We start from the raw sequence: 14,581 nt of genomic DNA, 5'->3' as shown, positions 1-14,581 counted from the left end.
GGGGGAAGGGAGGGAGTGTTAATACTATGTTTGTCTGAGTTTCTTTTCTAAGCATTTGATTCTGACCACCTCAAGTCTTCCTGCACTTTAGCTTAACCCCACCCATTTTGTCACTTACCTTTGTGAAAACTGTACATTTCTGTGAGATGATAAGCAGGTGTTACTTTTCATTCTGGCAGCAATGGCATTTAGTGCAGGATGAAATAATCCTACCATTAAATAAGAAGCTCACAGTGGTGTTGTGAAGCTTAATTTGTTTGGAAAATGCTTTGCAGCATTCAGATAAAAGGCACTCTGGATATTCAAAGTATTATTACTGCACAGCTGGTGGTCTACATGCTGCAGATGTTTCTTCCATGCTGTTGCATGGTTACTTAAGTGGCTTCTTAGTGCAGATGTTCATGAGTGAGCATGCACAACCTCCTCTGCTGATGTTTTTTGACACGGATTTTATTGCTGCTTGACTTTTGATCTTGAAAATAATATTCTTCTACTGGTGAGGTGCTACGTGTGTGTATGACTACATCCCTGTTGGTTCAGCCCCCACTGCAAACAACAGCATCTGCAGATATTTACTGTGGGCCTTTCTCTTTAGCCTCCATTTCCTTCTGTGGCTTTTACTTGTTCCCACAGTGTTTGACTCTGGAGATTCTGACTCTTCTGTTAATACTCTATCACCATCACTCTCTTCATGCAGACGTGATGATTCCCTTTGTACTATTCGCCCAGATGGGATCAAGAACTTCATTGCATCTTGATTTTTTCTTTCCTTGGTTGCTGCCACTGTTACATAAATGGATCTCTAAGAATTTCTGGGCTTGCCATTCACATTCTCTCTGAAAAGATTGGAAGATAAGATGAACTTCTGATTTCTTCATGTTCTGTGTTTCTCTTTCTTAGAAGTGGAGAGAGTTAAGGTATCACTTCAGCTGACATCCACATGGAATGTGCTGAACATGTGCAGATCTCTAAGGCTGTATGATTTCATTAACCTATTTGGTGAGAGAACTAATGCTAAAATTTGCCTTCCCCTTGCTTTTCTTTATTTCCAGCAAATGGCAAGATATCCAGTCCAATACAAGGGCAACTAGTTAACAAGATTTTTGTCTAACCTGAAGTGCAGTATATTACTGACCTAAGAGTAGAAAAGAACCAAACCTATACACACACCCATTGCACACAGAGAGAAAGAGGAAAGTACAGCAGAATTGTACTGATTCTGGTTAACATAGACTTTATTCACAAGATTCACATGGGAGACAGAGAGAATTTGGTACAATATACTGGAGCATTTGTTGTGATAGGTATTAAAAATCCAAGCTTTCTGGGCAGTGTATTAAAGAGCCACAATCTTGCAGCTTAGAGGAATGAATCTTGGCCTTTGTGAGAAGGCGGATGCTTAAAGCTGACTACATCTAGACAAATAACTTTGGAAAGAGAAATCCTACTACTTTCTGTAGCATTTTATGCAGAACTCAGCATAAATCATAGCAAAAGGCTCAGTCTTTACCTGTAAAAATTGGATCTGAAAGAAAGGTAGCTTGAGAAGGCTAGACCTTGGCTACATTGTGAAGTAAATTGCACCTTAAAGACTTTCTCCTTTCCCCTGATCTTTAAATGTGTAATAATTTGTCAGTGCTCATGGAATCTTCTAAATTATATCCATGGAGACTGTGGGTACCTTTAATACACAGAACTGAGAGGGTTTATGCAGATATATACCCTCTGACCCTACTGAAGTGTCTCATCTGTTCTCTGGGTTCATCTTGCTAGGCATAACTTTCATTCTGCCTCCCTAGTGTCTCTGAACTATAAAAATTGCTACACAAACGTGTAAGAGGATTTATTCCACCTAACTTCCCCACTATTGCTGCTCCAAGATGATAGACTTCTAATATTTCTACTTGTCCTGACTCCCATATATTTTCATCCTTGACTGCTAGTACTGCAGTTGTACCTCTTCTTTTGGTACACCTATTTCTAATACTGGTGTGCCCAGTATCACTGGTAGGGTAGAGGGAGCAGAGAGGGATGGGGAAAAGAGGAAGGGAAGGAAGGAAGTAGTTCTAATGTTCTCTCATTACTCAGTTCATCTCCCCTGTTTCATGACCAATACCTCCTCCTCTCTTCTGATATATTCCTTTGCTCATTCTGGTTAGGAATTCCAGCTGAAATCGAGTCATCATATGGGTAACATTTGGATTCACGTAGTTTTGTTCATTATGATGTGATCATTTGTGATTTACTATTGCTTGATAACAAAAGATTCTTTTACACATTATAAAAATTACATTAAATCGCTGGCCTCAGAATGGAGGCTGAAAATCAATGAGGAGGGGCTTTTTACTCCTGCCACTTTGGCTTGAGTTTGAAACGTTTCACACAGTAGCTCTGCTAGGAGTAAGCTGGGCTTCCTTACTAACGTAATAAAATGCAGACCATCCTAAGGGGATGAAGGAGTTGCATTCCAAAACTTGCACTGCAAGCAACCAAAGTTTAATGGAAAATGTTGAAAAGATTCTATTAAAAAACAATTTTCCTCCTATATATCATAAACTCTATTTTATGCTTTCCCCACTCCCTCCTTTTTTTCCTTACTGGCACAAAAACAGGATCTTTGTTTTGACAGAGCTAATCTGCTCATGCTTTCATATGGGCCCTCAGGCTCCCCACCTGTGGAAAGATCCATGGGAGCAGAAAAACTACTGAGTTCGTTCCACATGCTCACCTCAAAGGGAAGCAATCAGTGGCCTCACAGAGGTATGGACTGTAAACATTGTGATTCCCAAGGACCCTTGGAGAACATGAACACAATCTCCTGCACAATCTGCCCAATTCCTGCAATAGCTTTTCCTTCTTTATTGCCTTCTGTGATTTCTCTCTCCATCTATCAGATGGGCTTCTTCAGGAGATGTGCTGTATGGGCTGCTTTGCTGCAGTTGTGCTGCCTCCCTTTTCCCAAAGGCTGTAAGGCACACTTGGGGCTGACAATTTCCACCCACAAACTTTGCTGGTGAGAAGGGATATAGTAGCTTTCAGCCTCTGCCAAGTTTGACAGCAAGCTTCCTAACAAACTGGTACAGCTCCGAGATCTTTCCGCTGCTTCTGTAGGGAGGCCAGGGAAGATTTTATGGGGTGAGAAGTGATGGAGAGAGAATTAATTGCTTTGTGGCTCACCAGGCAACTTGTTCAAGGTGGCCAGCATGGAGCACTGATCTGTTCCATAGTTGCTGCCCAGCCAACAAAAGAGGCAAAACTGTGTTTAGTACTTTGTATACAAGAATAAGCCCAGAATTTATCTTAACATCTTTGCCATTGGACATGACCCACAGATGAACAGGAAAAAAAACTGTGATTATTTTGTGATAGGGAGAGTTTGCTCATGTGGCTGCAATTTCTCATTAAAGTCTGCTGATTTACATTACAACTGCCTTTGTATCTAGCCAAGTAAATGACCATGCCCAAACCAGCTCACTGGAAGGTAAGTTTCAAGAACAAACCTTGGCTCTGTCTGCTCATATCGTCTCATCCCACTTCACCCAGAATTAGGTCATTCTGGCTTTATAACATCTATGTGGGTTTCTGTGGTTCCTGGGCCAGGCTGATATGTCTTGGAGTCACTATGTCTAGTACAGGAAATTTTAATTCATAGCATTTAAATTCAGAATGCTTGAATTTAATGTTCATTGATGTCCTGAATGAGTCTGGATCCTTCAAAGCTTGAAGTACAGAACTGAAAAAAAACAAAAGGCTGATGGCAGTTCTGAGTCTTGGCTCCTGTGTTGTCAGCAAGAAAATCCCCATCCATTTCACTGAAGCCAGCATTTCATCTGCTGTGTTTTCATGCTCTGTATGGTGTTTTGCACTTGAAACCTTGCAGTCAGGAAGGCTAAAGAACTGTGGCACTATGCAAAGCACACCTTATCCAAAGCTCTCTGTGAAGTAGCAGGCTTCATCAAACTGACTAGGGAGCACAAGCTAGGTGTCTGCCTCCTGGCTGAATCCATATCGCTCTGCTCACCCTCTGCCTCTGGTATCAAATCCTGAATGGGACATGGCAGCACTGCTGCTGTTTTAAGACAGCCATCCTTGATGGGCCTCACTGTTGGGGTGTCAGTCAGGATTTATGCCTGCCAATGCCCGCATGGTTATAAGAACATGCAGAACAAAAGCAAAGGTGCCTAAGGAAATGTAAGGCAGGAGCTAAATATCCATCATGAAAAAGGTCAGCCTTGCTGGAGTCAGGGTAACCCCTCCAGGACTGCAGTTTTGCATTCATGTCTTTGAATCCTGTCTCAATCATGCTTTATGAGCCTATGCCTTTGTATGGGTCTGGGCCAGGACCACACAGGAAGCCATAAAACCCAGAAACAGAGTGTTTTTCTATATATTTAAATTCAGGTAGGCTGGCTGTTTTGCCACTTCATCCAAGTCCTATTTTTAGGAACTATGATGAAGAGCAAAGAGGGAGACCTCCGAGGTGAAATGCACTGTGAGGATGTGACTGGCTGGAAGGTGGCATTCTCAATGAGTCTGTCTTTGCTGAGATGAGAGTTTGGTTCTTGTTGTCTAAAGAGAGCAAGATGAGGGAGAAAGCTGTTTTCTAAATAGCAGTCCTATAAGGTCTTTCCATTGCTGTCTTTCTTTCTTATTCCATCTGTAGCCAGCAACTTTTTAAATGCTCTGCAGCCACCTAGAGGAAAAATACTGCTTGATTGAAGTTAATTTCATATGGATTAAGCCAAAGAGTGGGCTCTGCACAGTTTAAGAATGTGAGTTTCTAAACTAGCCAGCCTGTTTATTATTATATCACAAGACCTCCTTGGAAATATATACAGTGAATCATCATCAAAAGCTGAAGATAACTTTAGTTTATGTTTATAGTTCAGAAATATTTCCTGCTTCGTGTTCTCATTGTGCTTGTTATTGGATATGACATATTTTTATGACAGATAGTATAGCAGGGCCACAGTACATTTTGTCAGCAGACAGGAGGAGATGATCTGGTTTGAATTTTTATTTTGAAGATTTGAAACCTGTATCATTTAATATGTTTATCTAATGGCTGTGACAATATGCTTTTGGTATATCTACATGGTTTATATTTCTGTAGGGCCATAACTTCAAAACCTCCCAATAATTTTTGAGGTTCTATCTAGGATGTTTATAAGCCCATGCAAAACCTCTGGCTTTTCTCAGATGAGAGCTGTCACACAGAATACACTAATGGGCTCTCTGTCTACCAGAGTGAAAGTTGATGCAGTCATATTAGAGCCATTTAGTCCATGCAATGTTCATTTACACTGTATGAAACAGAATAACAAAGTTTAACTGTTGATTGAAAGTACTTTAATGTATAAAGTTAGATATTAAAATGTGTCTGTCTTTTTGAAATTGAATTAAAATTACTAAGTTTTTTCCTTTTCTAGATAAGATATGGCAGTTTAGTCTCCACTTGACAGAGAGCTGGGGGAAGTATTCTTTAAAAATCAAGTCTAGACATGGAAAAAAAGATAAAATTTTATGTCAGTTACATAATGTAAAAGTTCAAAATGATGATGGATTTTCCTTGGTAGCTGTGCCAGAGGACACTAAAAATTCCATTATGATGGAGTGTCTCTGTCATAAGGCAAATTCACTTTAGCAGTGTAAGTGCTAAGCTAAGTATTGCACGCAGTGAATGGAAATGTAGAATACTAATATGGATATTGAAAAAGTCCACTAAAACATTTTCTGTTTCTTTTCCTGTCTTAAGAAAGACTTGATACATGCATATGATGTGGTCAGTCAAATAACTTGAATACTGCTGTATTATGTCAGAACTGAATCTGTAATAAGGAGTCTTACTGGTTTAAAAAATCCTAAACATTATGAAATTTAGAAATTTTTCTAGGCTGTGGCTTGGGAGGGAGGTGATTCTGCCCCTCCACTCTTGTGAGATGGAGTGCATCCAGTTTTGGGTGCCCAGTATATGAAGAGCATCAACTTTTTGGAGCAGTTTCAGAGTAGAGTCAGCAAGATGATTAGAGGAATGGAGCACCTCTTGTACAAGGAAAGGCTGACAGAATTTGGATTGTTCAAGTCTGGAAAAAAGAAGGCTTCAGGGTGACCTAGTTGTGGCCTTCCAGTACCTACAGGGAACCTATAAGAAGGATGGAGAGGGACGTTTTACAAGGACTTGGCATGATAGGACAAGGGGGAATGGATTCAAACTAAAAGAAAGTAGGTTTAGCTTAGGTAGTAGGACAAAAATCTGTACTGTGAGGGTGATAAGGCACTGGAACATATTGCCCAGAGAAGCTGTGGGTGCCCCATCCCTGGCAGTGTTCAAGGCCAGGTTGTATGTGGTTTTGACCAGTGTGGTCTAGTGAAAGACATTCCTACCCATGGCAGGTGGAACTAGATAGTCTTTAAAGTCCCTTCCAACCCAAGACATTCTATGATAAATGATGAGGTACCAGAAACATGAAGAAGGTCAATTTGGCCATAGGACATCAGTGATGAGCATATATGCTGCACACCTAAGGCCCCTGGGCCTAATGAAAGATGGGATTTTTGGTAGAAAATGCTTTAGGAGTTAACTTTCTTCCTGAACATTAAACCTTTGCTTAAATGCATGATAAGCCTTATCATATAGCTTTACATATACAGATACTGTTGCCTTTGCCAGTTATGTGATGAATGTTTGCAAGTGGATGACTATGGATATTAGTTTAACTGAAGATAACATATCTTCAGAAAGCAGGTTCTAGCTTTTGAACCGTCAGTGTCAGATTCCAGGTCATATTCCTAAATTTGGTTCTCTCATATTACTGTTGATCCAAATACTTTATTGCAAATGACTTCTTTATAGGGGGTTTGGATACTCTGCTCTAGTGCAGTGTTATTATGGTACTGGCATTTTCCAGTTAGATATACAATCCACAGATCATACAACGTACAGGCAGCCAAATCCTTTTTGCAGTAATCTCTTTAAAGAGGGTGGAAAAAACTTTATTTATACCACTCCAGTATGCAAGTAAAATGAGAATATTTTAGATGGCTATTTTCAGTGTTATCTTGGGCAGTTGTTTGAAATGGGTTAAGAATCTTACACTGCATTTCCTCTTTATTCCAATAATTCCAGTTACGGAGTCGCATGTAAACACAGAGGAGTATTTTTTAATTGCTTCACTTCAAGATATATGCTACATATGAACTCAAACTACTTGACTTCTCCTGCATACAGATCTTTTTTTCAAATGCCAGGACTATTTATTTCAAATGCCATGGCTGCACAATGAAGGTGAAACTCTGCATGGTGCAGAGAAACAGAAACAGAAGAAGAGAATGTGAAAACTCTTTTCCACTTTCTGAAAAATGTGTGGGAGTGCAAGGGGTCAGCTCTTCCACAGCTGTGGGTGGCATTTCAATATTCTGTTGAGAATTTTTTGAGCAAAAATCCACTCTTTCTAAAGGTGGCAAGTCAGCTGCTCAGCTGTACTGTAATCTTCAGCTCTAGGAAATATTCTGAGTCATACCAGATGCTTCTTGGAGTCCAGCATGGGACTACATTGTCCTTCTTAGTCATTGTTCAGCTATTTCCCTGTGGAGGGATTTTAGCCAACCTTTCCATTCTCAGGACCAGAAAGTACAATTAAAGTCACAGATGCCTATAAGGATCCAAGCACGAGATGTAAAAAGCCTACCTGACACATTATCATGACACAATTATTATGAAGAAGGAAGTAGGTAAGACTACTGTGCCATTTCATCCTTTATTTGGTTCTTCTTCCTCCCTTTTAAGTGCATGTACCACTGGTACTACATATTGAGAGGGATTATAAATAGGTGTCAGAGTAATGCTGTCTTGACTATTTCTATTTCATGAGGTTTTAGAAAATTTTCCACAATGTTTCATTGTTAATTTTGCCATATTCTGGTGGGTAATGTTGGTTAAAGCAATGAAACACAATTCTGGCACAGAATACTCTTTATATAAAGGTTAAAAATACATGCAGAACACTCTTTTTGGCTTTATCCAAAGGCTTTTGGATAATATTTTTAGCAGCACATAGTGTAGGCTTGTGGTGATATTGTGCAGCACAATATGGTTTCTTTCAGAGGTCCACATGGACATTCATTTATTCAGCATTGGGAAAATACCATTTTTGCTTATCCTTTGTGAGGGAAATATGGGTTCTGATGTTTTTTAAAAAGATGTATATGCAAAGAAATCAGAATTGAATCGCTGTCTGTCTTTGCTATGTTGGAAATTACCAGCAGTAATTACCACTTGCATTGAAAGCATCCTTTTCCTATGTTGACTCTAAATAACTGCTTTGGGAGTGTTCCTTGGCAAGGCAGAGATGGATATGGGTATCTTGTGTGATTCTGTTTCATTATCTGAGTGCCACATCTATATCTGGACCAGGAATGATGATACCCAGAATTAAATTAGGACTCTTCAGTGTGTGTATAACAAGACTGCTATGCCCCAAAAATCTTAGATCGCATGCAGCTCTTTCCCTTTTATGAAATTATGTATTTTATAATTCTCTCTGGTTAGCTTAGTGTGGAAATACAGTCCATGTTTGAATCCAAGTTGCACAAAAATCAGGAATCAGAAGGAACTTTGAATGCCTGATTCAAATGCCTGCTGCTGCAAACTTCTCTGCATTCTGCCAAAAAACAACAGTCATATTCTCAAGCATTATAGCCAATGCTTTCTTTATAGGAATGAGATTTCCCCATGGAGAGGATGTGCCTGCAGTACATTTGCTATGTACAGCCCACTGAAGATGAGCTGTGAGTTCCCTTTCTGCTCCCACACTCGTAACAATGTTTTGGAGCCTGTTGAGCAGAGAGTTCTTCAGCATGGGGCATTCTCCAGTACAAAGTGCACATTCTCCAGTACAAAGTACTCATAAGCTGCTTGCCAGTTTTTGTAGGCCCTTATTTTCACACTTACCAGAAAAAAAGGGTCGGGGCAGTGATGATTTAACTTTGTTATGGACGCCTTTATCTGATCCCCAATTTAAGGCAATGTTACCAACGCTAAGGAAAAGCACAGAGGGAGTACAGACATGGTTACCTGGTCTTGGAAGAAATGGTCCTTGAAAATGACTGACTTTGCTGCATGAAACAGTCAGTTCCCCAGGCAAGTGCTTTGAGTGAATACTCAATAAACCTAAGAATTTCTGTGTTTTCAGCAGCCTCCAAAATTACTTTCTTTGAGCTACTTGCTGGTTGTGTATTAATATTAGTAAACTCTGGAGAAAGAATGATCTCAAGCCTTTGATCTCAAGCTTCAAAGTCATAATATGTCTCCGGCTCTACGTACTATATTTCAATACTTCAGTAAGGTTAAACATGCACATGCAGACAAGAGAGAGTTTGAGATAGCAACAGCATGAGACTTTCCATTATACATTGGAAAATGGTTCATCTTCTCATCTTCTTACTTTGTGAAATGTCTTTTCTATCTGGGGCCATAAATAATAGCAACTCATTGAATTTTGTTGAAAAAACAGCCCAAAGAAACTTTCTCTCAACTTAACTACTGACTTTAATTTACTAACTTTAAAGAGGCTTTAATTTTTCCTAAAAAATTTGGCCAAGCTTGTGCTAAAACTCTGATTTGGCTTACCCAATAAAAATTTATCCCAAGAAGTCGTGTCTCACAGGATGATGGGGCTGGGAATTAATATTCGTCTATAGGCAGATTACTCTTCAGGATTTGAAATTTGCACGTGTACAGCTTATTCCAAGTGTAGAGATGACAAATCCCGTCACCCTCTGATGCTTCTTCATATACAGAAAATGTATGCAGAGATACACTATCTCTCACTGCTTTTGTAAAACCTCTTGAGATCTACTGATGGAAAGAAGAAGATGTTATTGTTTTCTATCTGTGTAGAACAACTCAAAGGTACCAGAATATTTGAGAAATGCACTGCATCATACTCCTGTTGTGATATATAGGGGAAAAATTAAGCCCCTCTTAAAATGGTTGATTCTGGGTTTGGATTCATGTGTATCACAGAGGAAAATGAACTGCTGATGTCCCGCAAGTGAACATCTGCAATTTCAATCCCGTGTGGCACTGACTAAGGCTGTAGGCTTCATTGCTGTGATCTTTTTCTTTTTTTAAATACTGCATGTAGCACAGGAGTCTGTTCTTTGCCCTTTGTGGGACTTGGAGACTTTCCATAGTTTAATATGAAAAAGGGCTGTTGCTGAAGGAGTGTAGTCATCCAGTTTGCTTTGAAGATGTGACAGCAGAGTGTGTGTTTGTCTCCTTCGAGGGTGTGTCCCACAGCTGCCGGATGCCTTCACTTTCATGGATTTCCCCTTGCAACAGTTTGTGATTATACACACCCAATTAACACCATCTCTGACACATACCCTGCAGGCAGCGCAGACAGCATCAAAAGGGATCACAGTGAGGCACTTGGTACCAGGACTCAGAGGCTGGCTGTTCTCTGGTGCTTATTTGGAGCAGGGAGGCCAGATAAAGTGTACAGTCACATCCAAGTGTTTTTCTTTTTCTAAATGTAAATATGTCCTTAAAATAAATGTAATATTCTTTTGGACCACAACATCATTGCATTTCTCTATGATTTCACTTAGGGCAGAACTAAGGTTGCCTGAAGTATCTTGTTTGTATTTCCATGGCTAGTGAAATAGCTTCATTTTATAGGTAACTTGTGCTGCAGCCTTCTTGTGAAATTATTTCTGTCTGACTGTAATATTTTGATGATTAAGTTTATAATATGTTTTTACTGCATTTACACAAATGCTTTGTTGTTGGTAAAGAGTCACAATACCCCACAAGACCTAAAGTCTTCATTACTGTGCAGTACAGTAAATTGTCAATAGAGCTTCATTACTGGCATAATTCCAAAGTTTTATTTAAATGTATTTTTTGTTGTTTGTACAGTCCAGTCAGATTAGAGTACAGATAAGATGTGAGTACATGCAGTTAGTGTCACCAAATCTCTTTTTCCAATTCAAGGGAAGAATGATAAGAAGGCAGAATCTAGGGAAGCAGAGAATATTTTTTGAAATGTATCACTGGAGAAGATAAAAAAATAAAAGCTATGGGCATGCCAAATTTTTTTTGCAAGGGGAAAGGATTAGGATAGCACACAATCATCCGTTTTTCAATTTACTTGGTAAATCATCCCATAATAGCCCTTTAACACAACTGTAGCAATAATGAATGTGAGAAATGTAATTAAGTGCAAGAAGTAAACAAGTTTTGCTAAAAAACAGACCCAAAGTTGAAGCTTGGCCATGGGCCATCAGCAGGTCACCCTCAGAACCAGGCCCTGGAGAATGGACATCTTTTACTTCTGTGTCCTTCCTCAGAACTGCCCTTTCATTAGGAAATAAAAGGAGGTTTTTATTTTTATTCACTAGACTTGGCAGCTGTGGATATAGTTTTCTTTACACTCCTTTTTGATTTAACATTAATTAATTAATTTATTTAATGAACTGTACAAATAATTTGAAATTGTAATTAATTTATAAAACTGCTGCAATCTGACAATGGCTCCTCAGCCAAGCTAGGGCTTGACCCGAGCAGCTGTCACCAGGGTTAAACACTCAATGAAAATAAAAATTACACCAGCAATTTGGTATGTAATTAATCAACAGATTCTTTGTGTTGCACATGGCATGCTACTTCCTCGGTGGACACCCATGCTGAACACTGCAGCAAATAGTGCTGATCCCAGCCAAAGCACAGATCTTTCACTCTGGAGCATGCCTGGATGTTCATGGCCATTTCAATGCCAAGGGATAATGGTTGGTGTTGCTCATGTGAATATAGGAGCTAAGCTCTGTGCTCCCAAAGAGCATGGCTGCCCTCTTGCAGACTGGGAATGCTGACCTCCCTTCCCTAACCCCTCAGATTATGCCTAGGCTTTGCCAGGGTCTGTGCTAGCCTTACCATGAACATGTTAGCTAGTAAAAAGCTTGGGTGGTTGATGGCGAGCCTGGAGATTCCTGTTCTTGCATCTTTTTCTGATGCAAGCATCTGAGGTAGCTGTAGGTTCATTGACTCAGTGCAAGATGTGACATCTCTCTCCAGGTAATGGTAAAAAAAAAAAAAAAAAGCAAAACCAAAGGTATGCTCTAAAAAGCAGAGGAAGTACCTCAGATTTAGCGTTTTATAAGTTTTTAGTCAAAGAAGGTGCTGAACATATAGCCAAGCTGATACTGGCAAGCATCCCTAAACACCATGGACATCAATAACAACTAAATCTGAGTGGAGAGCGGTGAAATGTGTTTCATAAAGGGGGCTGGCACAGAAACAAAAACATGATAAAATGGTACCTTGACAATCAACTATTTATAGAGATTATATACAGACTTTCTTTGTGATAATGATTTGTTTCAGTAGCAAGCAAGCATCTACTTCACTGTAAAAATGAGACAGGCACCTCTTAAATTGCATGGGGTGTATGGAGCAGTGCCTGCTGCTGAGATAGCAGGAAGAGATCACAAAGAGATGTTGTGGCCAAAGGAAAACAGTGTGAAGTTATTTAGTGTGCCACGTAAAAAGGTGACCCTTTGTGCTTATACAAGGTCTTTTATCAGCTGACAACATCAAACCACCCCAAGGATGTTGTGCTAATCTATTCCTTGCCATTCAGCTGTGATATGCATACAGCAACATCTGTTACTGGAAAAGATGTAAAGGGACCTACCACAGGACTAAAGTGAAATAAAATGACATTGTCCTTAGAAAGTAAAGTTATTGCCAGTGAAAACAACTGGTCTGTAAGTACGAGCATGTTATATATTTGATCCAAAGCAATTCTGTTTATTCACAGCGCATATGTATCTCAGTAAATCAAGGACAGGTAACCTTTAGACATTAGCACTTGTGTTACTTATTTATCACAGTGATTTTTTAGGTAATTTCATATTGAGGGTCCACTGAGAGTAAATTTATTAAAACTCATGAAAATGCCAAACAGAACTGTCTGGTCACTGAAGCAGCTGGTGACTTTGGCATGGGGAAGTATTCCTCTTCCAGGGGCACTGTTGGACTTACAGAAACAGGCTTGTCTGTGTTCAAGGGATCACTAATCCTTTCTCCTAGTTTTGAATAAAGGGTTCTCAATTACTCTAGAGTATGGGCATTAGGGCTCCTGATTACTTTGTCTGAGGTTTTTGCACCATTTCCAAGCTATTACCTCTTCTGCTGTGGAAAAGTTTCTGGGAAGCTAAGTCTATATCTATCCTTTTCCTAAGGACAGTTCATATTATGGTCCACAGAAAGAGCAACTAACATGAAGAGCACATTTTTCATTTCAGCTCTTCATCTTTACAAGAGGATTTGTGCCTTTGTCCTCTAGAAAGGAAAGCCCCCGAACATGCATGGAACAGGGGGGCCTTGACCATGGACACCCAAGGATCATGCACAGAGCACCTTCAGTGGAAAGCAGATGAACTGAGGGTGTGATTTTCAGAGTATGCCTTCCCTATACCTTGTCCCTGCCTTTTAATGATTCTGCTGAGAGCAGTAGATACTCAGCATTTCTGAATTCACATTGCTACACATGCAGAACCATCTAAACATTTTGTATATGGAGAAACCACCAACTGCAAATCTCTTGGCTCTTGCCAGTTATATTTTAGGTCTGTGCCAAATAGGCACATGTTCTGAACGAGCTAACTTGAAATATAGTGGTGACATCCACAGTAACAGTTTCACATAGGGTCATGTTAGCAGCTTTGCTCCTTGTCATTGTGGTACTTCCACATAAGAAGAGCCTGGGTGGTATGAACTGTGCTTGAGGGATTTCCTAGCATGAAACTGCTCAGTTATGCTGCATCAACCGTGTTTCTTTGGAGTGTCTTAAAGTCTGGCACTTAGTAGTGATGCTGCTGAGAAAACAGGCATATAGCTATTTTGACGCCTTCAAAGGAGGAAGAGTCTGGAGGTAACCTGAAGAGAAGGCATCATCGCTTCCATGGAGGGGCATGTGCTCATTGCCTACAGAATTCATACACTTAACACTACTGTGATGATTGTTGGTAAAATTATTAAATATTACTTTCTAGGAATAAAACGTTTTTGTCTTATGTTGACACAAAATCATTGCAAAAATGGAGTTTGCCTTCCTCCATTGTGGTCTCAATCCTCTCTACCTGACATTTCTTGGGTCTTCTCAACTCCCTGTTTCTGTGTGGCTCCCTGGTGCTCTGGAGGCTTCTCTGCATTAAAGTAGCACAGCAAGAAAGAGATGAGCCCTTGGGATGGAATCTAGGGATGCCTTTAACCTTCTTGCCATTTAGCACAAGTTGCTGTGGCATTGAATGCCATGTGACTGGAAAGTAAACAACTCCAGCCCTTGGGCAGATATCTGCCAAAGCATTCCTTTCTTATTTGTTTTGTGGTTTTGTTCTGCAGGTCCTGTGTGACAGACATGTGTGAGTGTCCGATCCATAAAAACTGCTACTGTGAGTCATTCCTGGCGTACGCCCGAGCCTGCCAGAGGGAAGGGCTGAAAGTCCAGTGGGTGCCGGAGCAGAACTGTGCAGGTAAGCATTTTGGGACTGCTTCTTTGTAAGCTGTTGCATAGGC

General features: G+C 40.0%; 1 protein-coding gene across 1 annotated transcript in view; it reads left to right on the top strand.

Annotated features, from left to right (window-relative positions):
* Window positions 1-14,581, top strand: part of BMPER (BMP binding endothelial regulator) — a 149,258-nt gene that overhangs the window by 126,781 nt on the left and 7,896 nt on the right. Inside the window, exon 16 of the mRNA XM_031059384.1 lies at window positions 14,408-14,538. Coding sequence (XP_030915244.1) covers window positions 14,408-14,538 — 131 coding nt within the window. The remainder of the gene's footprint in view (window positions 1-14,407; window positions 14,539-14,581) is intronic.

This window comes from Geospiza fortis, unplaced genomic scaffold (assembly GCF_000277835.1).
Source record: "Geospiza fortis unplaced genomic scaffold, GeoFor_1.0 scaffold346, whole genome shotgun sequence".
Classification (NCBI taxonomy): Eukaryota; Metazoa; Chordata; class Aves; order Passeriformes; family Thraupidae; genus Geospiza; species Geospiza fortis.
Note: the sequence above shows the minus strand (reverse complement) of the source record. Positions and strands in the feature narration are given on the sequence as shown.